The sequence below is a fragment of the Cydia pomonella genome, chromosome 11 (genome assembly GCF_033807575.1).
Source record: "Cydia pomonella isolate Wapato2018A chromosome 11, ilCydPomo1, whole genome shotgun sequence".
In the NCBI taxonomy this organism is placed as follows: domain Eukaryota; kingdom Metazoa; phylum Arthropoda; class Insecta; order Lepidoptera; family Tortricidae; genus Cydia; species Cydia pomonella.
This window is the reverse complement of record NC_084713.1, coordinates 5,432,784-5,440,260: the sequence shown is the minus strand read 5'-3', so window position 1 is coordinate 5,440,260 and position 7,477 is coordinate 5,432,784. Positions and strand designations below refer to the sequence as shown.

Sequence of the window (7,477 nt, the reverse complement as noted above, 5' to 3'; positions counted from 1 at the left end):
TTTCTTGTGCGAGATTCTTCAATCTTCATAGGGCATTGGAGTTGATTAGAACCGGTGGTAGTTTTTGACAGCCATAAGTTAGTTGTATTATAATATGCCTAAATAATAAATAAACATGAGCATGTCTGGTCATGCTTAATATAGGTATCCGTAGTTGCTTACCCGACATAACAGTTGAACTTAAAGGTTTCAATAGCTAATATATAAAAAAATATATATATATATTATAGGACATTATTACACAAATTGACTAAGTCCCACAGTAAGCTCAATAAGGCTTGTGTTGAGGGTACTTAGACAACGATATATATAATATATAAATATTTATAAATACTTAAATACATAGAAAACACCCATGCTCATCACACAAATACATGCCTTTACCAGGATTTGAACCCGGGACCGTCATTCTTCGACCGTCGTCTTCGTAGGCAGGGTCACTACCCACTAAGCCAAACCGGTCGTCATAAATATATATATTACATAACTTCGCCGTTGTGCAAAAACGAAATTGTTTTTGTTGTCACAACAAAAGTATTCTTTGAATTCTAGTTCAACTTTCAATTGTGCGAATTTTACTCGAAAAAGTTTCCGATACCCTACTCGAAAATATAGAGAAAATTGATTTTAGATGGCTAAGTACAGTTTAAAAACACTTGTACAAAAATGACAAATCCAAAGAAACAAAAATGCTATTAAATTATAAAACGGGACATGATCGCGTATTAAGTTTTTGATTTACCTCCTATACGTTTCGAGAAGGGAGTTGTCCCCTTGGTCTCGGAGAGACTGGCCAAAATGTGTATTGTTTTCTACATAGTAAATAGTGTTACCTATTCTATAATTACTATTGCATTTTAATGATTGCGGATGTCTATTAATTACTTAAAGATAAACGAATATTAAAATTTGAACATTTTTGCAATTTTTTATAAGTTTCTCAGTAATTCTCATCCAAGAGAATGTTCTCGAAAAAATACTGAAATTCTCAAGAGAAGGAATTCCCAAGAGCGAGAATGTTCTGCCGAGCACAACACTAGACATTACTGCTGCGGCCTGGACGCCGTAGGTGTTAACTGTCAATTTCCTCAATAAAATGAAGTACATGCAACGCGTCGCAAACGCCAATTATAATACTTAAACCGATTTTACGTCCGAACTGTAACCAGCTTAAGCTGGATTTCAGACTGTGCTGAACGCCGTAATATGATATTACATGACAAAGCGTCTAGACACGATGTGTTTTTTACTACAAATAAAGACGGACGCAGAATTCTAAGTAGGTAACAGAGTTTCTGTTTTTATTATTTTGATCTTGATCTGAATTTAGGAAATTCATTGTTATAAACTGACTTAATATTTAGGATAGGTACTGACAATCCTCAAAGCTAAATCATAAATAAAATCTGTAATGACCGATTTTTATGTTGCTGTCGATTTTTATGTCAGATTTTGATAACATTTGGTAATTTTGAGGAGGAGACAGGGGTTTTGGATTATGGGCGGAATAAATACGAAATCCTATTTGGAACAAAAAAGTGGGCAGTTATGTATGTATGTATGCACATAAACAGGTTAACATAAAACAGACAAAACAAAACAAAAAAAAATGTTGTTATGTGTTGAGAAACGTAACTCTCGGGAAGATTTTTAGGACAAACGGTTAAATTGCGCTTTTATTATACAATATATGGTACCTACTTACCTGTTCACCAAATTTAATCGGAATCAGACGAAAAAAAATTACAATCTGAAAACTATAATTTGTAAATAATAAATAAGTATTTAAGTCACTCTATAATAATAACGGCATTACACTAAGTGAGGTTTTAGTTCTTGCTGGCGCTATTATGGTTGCGGTCACCGCGCATGACATGGTCTCGTCTGTTCAGCAGCGGTATCATAGTTGCATTTTTATCACCTGTCATGTCATGTGTCACTTTCGTACTTACATACTCGTTAGAACGTGACAGGCATGGTGACAAATGATAAAGAGCCGACCATATTAGCCCTACAGAAGTAAAGGTTCAAATAACTTACGGAAAAGGGGACATAAATACGTGAACACGGCTTCTATTCTCTAGCGCTTAAGATCGCGTAGGTACAATTTGTCCCTTGGGTAACGTATTTTTGTAACCATACCTACATAATATGTACATTAATTAGGTTGTTCCTTTCATTTGGAAAAACTCCGAATGAAACTTAAAAAAATATATAATACCTATGATATACTGATAATATACAATATAAATAATGAGAAAACGTGATAAATAAAGAACATCAAAGATGGCGGCGCGATGCTCCTTCTCCATTAGCTGATTGAGCCGCGTTGAAACAGCCATTTGTATTCCATGCCGCTATCGACTACACATGAATATAGTATTACTCTGGATCTGACATGAAGTGTGGGGGGAAATGTTCGAACGGGTCTTATGGAGCTTTAAGTAGGAGTAGCAGAGAAAGTGAAGTGCTATTATCGTTTGTCCTTGTCATACCCTCACTTTTCCTTCCTGTCTACTTCTGAAAAGCCCTAAGTGACGAAAACGTATTTAGTTGCGCACCGTTTTCATGGTGGGTAACAATGAACCCGACCAAATTACGTAGGTGGTTTGTGTTATGTTGTCAGGAATATTACAACAAGTTTTTAATTTTTCTGTCCCTCACGGGCGCACGCGTATGGCACATCTATAGAAAATATACTACATCTATAATATTACATTTAATGATCATTTCTATAAGATATTGCCAGTCAGTTAAAAGTAAGGCATGGTCATTATTTTTCACGTCTCGTTGGCCTTACATTAGGTACCTACTTACCTACTTTAATTTTATAAATTATGTTACCTATATTAGATTAGATTACATTTCTTTATTTCACAATGAAAATTACACTATAAATTAAAAATGATAAAATTAACATTAATTGTGTTTCCCAATAAGGATCGTCATGTGCAAAGAAAAATATATCTAACAAAGTTTCCTATCATCCTATAATCTAAATCCACGTATAGAACCTGTGTATCAAGAATTTGAAAAGTAAATTTACGTAGTTTATTCAATTCATTGGCTTGACAAAAATTTTAGGAAATAGAAACGAAGTTTGATTTGTGTTACAAAAATCCTTTAATCTTTTTGCTGATCCTAGTTCTATTTTTTCCAATTGACTCACCAACATTGTAATATATCCGAAAACATTGAATTAATTGAGGATATCCCTAACTTCCTCCATTACGAATCTAGCCACAAAGTTTATGCAGCAACTAGTTCTTTGATTTCTATCGATGCGCACGTCTTTGCTGTTTTAATGATTTCAAAATGCGTCTGAATGTCATAATATTATTTTATGTTGCTAAAAGTGTGTTAGGTTCTAAATATAAAAATACTACTCTGGATCCTGCTTCGCGACAGTTATATAATTTCAAATTGCAACATAAGGTATGTATACTTGTGATTTATTTAGGTACATTTTGCGAGTCACCAAGCGATCCATACTCACATATGTGCAAGCAGGTTAGCGTGACAATGCACATAGAAAAAGTTGGCTATAGTCTGTTCGGAAAGAGAAGAGTCGTGGAATGTATTGGGCCCCATACATTCCACGACTCTTCTCTTTCCGCACAGACTCTATGTGTAAAGTTGTTGGTGGGGGAAACACAAACGACTCGACGCCAACGCACGACGTGATGAAAATATGAACTTTCGTGGGACGACATCTTCATGCTATTTGGCAGCTGCCAACTGTCAAATAACAAATAATCTATGACCTCCTAGGGCGGCGACCATAGATTTAGTATTTTCTAATCTAATCTAAAGCGAACATACGCAATGCGACAAAATTCCTGACAATTTATACTGCTACTGAACTGAAAGATACATAAGACTATCCCGTTCGGTCATTTATCTCCACCACTCATGTCTAATCCATGACATAGTTAGGGTGCCTTTCGACCAGAGATGTGCTATGCTGTGCTATGATATGAAACGCAGCTCCAGCTGCAGCTACGTTTCAAATGTATGAAAACATAGCATAGCATATCTCTGGTCGAAAGGCACCCTTATGCACGGAGCTAATACAATTTAAGAATCGTAATTAAAGAAGCAGAGGCTAATAAATATAATTTATATAATTACACTCGTTACACCTTTAGATACACGGGTAAAATTATATGAAAATGAGAATTGTAACTTTAAATCATTAATCCATGACTCCTTTATACGATGCAACCTATAATTTATTACAAAAATTGACGTTTGGTTGCCAACTGCAGCTTTACTGTTGCGACATTAGTGCGGCGGCGTATCAACCGCCGCTGTATTTATCAAATTCCTTGACAAAATGGGTGACGGATTGATCGCCATAATAGCGGTAGTAATGTGGCGGCGAACGTGAATCAATTTATCAAAGTAATTGATAGATGCAAAGGGTTGCCTGCATCGCAACCGAAATGCAGCTGCAGCAGACATCCATAGGCCCTTATAAACATGTGGCAGGCTTTGAGTCAAAAACTATTACTTTCTGATTTATTTCTGATATACCTAAGTGAGGTGCCTATTTAAGGTAACGAAAACAACACACACAGGATAATTATGTTAAAAGTATGTTATTTTCTATTCCAGGATTATATCGGCATACTGACCGACAGCAGAGGGATACCAGTCGAACTGCGAGACACCAACACAATTAACTCAGACCTTCTCTCTAACAGGTTTTACCTTGACAGCATCGTTCACTTTGACAGAGAGCGAATACCAGAACGTGTAGTCCACGCAAAGGGTGCTGGTGCTTTTGGATACTTTGAAGTTACTCACAATATCTCTAAATATACTAAAGCAGATGTATTCAATGAGATTGGAAAGAAGACTCCACTTGTCGCGAGATTTTCTTCCCTAATTCAAAATCTAGGAGGCTCAGACCTCTCCAGAGAACCGAGGGGTTTCGCTGTAAAATTGTTTACAAAAGAAGGGAATTTAGATCTACTAGGAGCGCATATTCCAGTGTTCTTTTTCAGAGATGCTCTCCTATTTTCCTCGTTTGTCCATAGTTTTAAGAGAAACCCTCGAACAAATCTTATTGACAATAATATGCGCTGGGATTTCCTCTCACTTAAGCCAGAATCGATACATGCTTTTTTGTGGCTTCTGTCTGATTACGGAATACCAAACGGATACAGACATATGAATGGCTACCCGATACATACTTACGTTCTCAATAACAAGCACGGCGAGAATTATTATGCTAGATTTAACTTCAGCACAGAACAAGGGATTGAACATTTGTCCAGTGAAGATGCAAAGGAGATACAAGGACGTGATCTTGACTATTTCAGAAGAGATCTTTACAATTCCATTGAAAATAAGAAGTATCCAGCGTGGAAATTACAAATGGATGTTATGACAAGGAACGATATAAAACAAGCCAGTTTCAATCCATTCGACGTTACAAGACAATGGCCAAAATGGAGCTATCACACAGTTCCTATAGGTCGGTTGGTGTTGAATAAGAATCCAGACAACTTCTTCAAATCAATAGAGCAAGTAGCATTCGATCCCTTCACTATAGTTCCTGGAATTCCTGGGCCTCAAGACCAACTGTTCAGAGGCCGCCATTTGCTTTATCGTGACGCTGCCAACTACAGATTAGGGATAAACTATGATAAAATTGATGTGAACTGTCCTAAGTATGCTAAAACATATGTAAGAGATGGCATTGCACCGGTTAGTGAAAATATGGGTGATGCTCCAAACTATTTCCCTAATTCGTACAACGGTCCAATGCCTTACATTGACCAAGACAGATCAAGTGAAAGGTTACTTGAGTACGAAAGCAGTGCTGCTGATTTTCAACCAGCTGCAAACTTCTACAATTATTACGTAGCAGACGAAGCACACAGACAACGCTTAGCGAAGAATGCAGCGGAGACTCTCGCCACAGTAACTCCTCCAGTACTTAAGCGAGTATTGAAGCTGCTGAGACTGATCGATAATGACTTAGGAAAACGAGTAACTTTGGCTTTGCCTGAAGCGAGAGCTGAGAATGCAAAACATAGGTAAAGAAATAATTTTTTTTATTCGGGAACCTTAATCGGATTAGCAAAGAGAATTTGAACTAGAGGTGCATTGTCAAAGAAAACTTTATAGCCACGTAAATTTACTGATCTTTCGACACACGCTTAAAAGTTTTAGAACGCCATTTGACTTTGATCCTTATTATTTCACTGATATGTGTTCAATTTGTAAAACATCAAAAAGTGGCGCCATCTTACCGGTCAAAATCTAAAGGTTATGGCGCCATCGCTCGAAACGATGTTGCTATACGTTTGGCGTTTGATCTATTAGATGGCGCCACTTTTTGATATTTAACTTATTTAACACATATCAGTGAAAAAATAAGGAAGCGTTCTAAAAGTGTTAATCATATGTTGAAAGATGGCACTGTGGCTACAAAGTTTTCTGTGACAATCCACCTCTATTTCAAATTCTCTTTGGTATTAGTAACAATACGATAACATATACTTATTTATGAAATATTTTTTGAACTAAGGTTAACTTATTTTAATACGTAGAATTTTATTATAAACAAACATCATCTCGACAATCTATAGAAGATTTATTTATATATTTATATGTATATACTCGTATAATTATGTCATAGTCTCAGTGATGAAACTAAAACTGTTTTTTACTTATAATAATTATAGCAATTTTACTTAAAGATGTTCCGTTCTTTGTGCAAACATGACGGTTGAGTGATCATTGAGTTAGTGAAGTGAGTGAGCACTCATCAGCATAATGTATTTATTTCCATGTAAAATAGAATAGTTTCATAATTGTAACACGGTTAAGAAGGCAGTTTGCGTCAGTCAAGAATTTACTGCAATTTTGTAACAGAACAGGAAGCATTTCCTTGCGTTAGCGATTAAATTGCGGAATCGTTAACTTTGTTTTTATTTCGGTTAAGGACATAATGTTTATCTTGTCTATATCAAGGTGTGGCCTAATTGACTTCTAAGATATTAATAGGGAAAACATGGGAAGGTCTTCAACAGGTAAGCTAGAAAACGCTAACGATATTAGTTCTTAACCGATGGTTCACGCGCTAATGGTCTAATAATGGTCTCTGAATATGAACTGGTCCACAGATTTTCTGACTTTATTCTTCATATGTATTTACTTCCAAATGGGTGGTACTAGATATATGAAAAAAAACAGGTAGCACCTATACAGTCATGTCTAAAAATATATATGGGCAATAAGGTCGTGTATATGTCGCAGGGAAATGATGAAAACAGAGATTTGAACAAATGTCTAAGGGATATGATCAAATCACGCAGGATGTTAAAATGGCGAATACATATCATCATTTCCCTAGAAAAATTCAGTCATTTGACCAAATCACTGACTCTGTTTAGTGAAAAGACAAAATCTTTGGCTTTTTCAGATTTTTTGAAATTTGTAAAAAATAGGAACAAAAAACTGA

The 7,477-nt window shown here is 35.9% G+C and overlaps 1 protein-coding gene across 3 annotated transcripts; it reads left to right on the top strand.

Annotated features, from left to right (window-relative positions):
• Window positions 1–1,174: 1,174 nt before the first annotated feature.
• On the top strand, window positions 1,175–7,085 carry LOC133522684 (catalase-like). Of its 3 annotated transcripts, none has more exons than XR_009800105.1 (2): window positions 1,175–1,279; window positions 4,618–4,756. XR_009800105.1 is itself a non-coding variant. In XM_061858084.1 (2 exons), exons 1-2 carry the CDS (start codon window positions 3,316–3,318, stop codon window positions 6,049–6,051), a joined length of 1,554 nt encoding a protein of 517 aa, XP_061714068.1. In that variant the 5' UTR covers window positions 2,924–3,315; the 3' UTR covers window positions 6,052–7,085. The 3 variants fall into 3 exon arrangements, 1 of the variants encoding a protein (XP_061714068.1); XR_009800106.1 differs by having other exon boundaries at window positions 1,175–1,283; XM_061858084.1 differs by lacking the exon at window positions 1,175–1,279 and adding an exon at window positions 2,924–3,435 and having other exon boundaries at window positions 4,618–7,085.
• The last annotated feature ends 392 nt before the right edge of the window (window positions 7,086–7,477 follow it).

What these genes read in the sequence shown, in the direction of transcription:
- LOC133522684 (XM_061858084.1), top strand. Translation starts at nt 3,316, where the DNA reads ATGCGTCTGAATGTCATAATATTATTTTATGTTGCTAAAAGTGTGTTA. An exon ending in ATTTCAAATTGCAACATAAG is followed by an intron (nt 3,436 to 4,617) that starts GTATGTATACTT and finishes TTTCTATTCCAG; the next exon opens with GATTATATCGGCATACTGAC.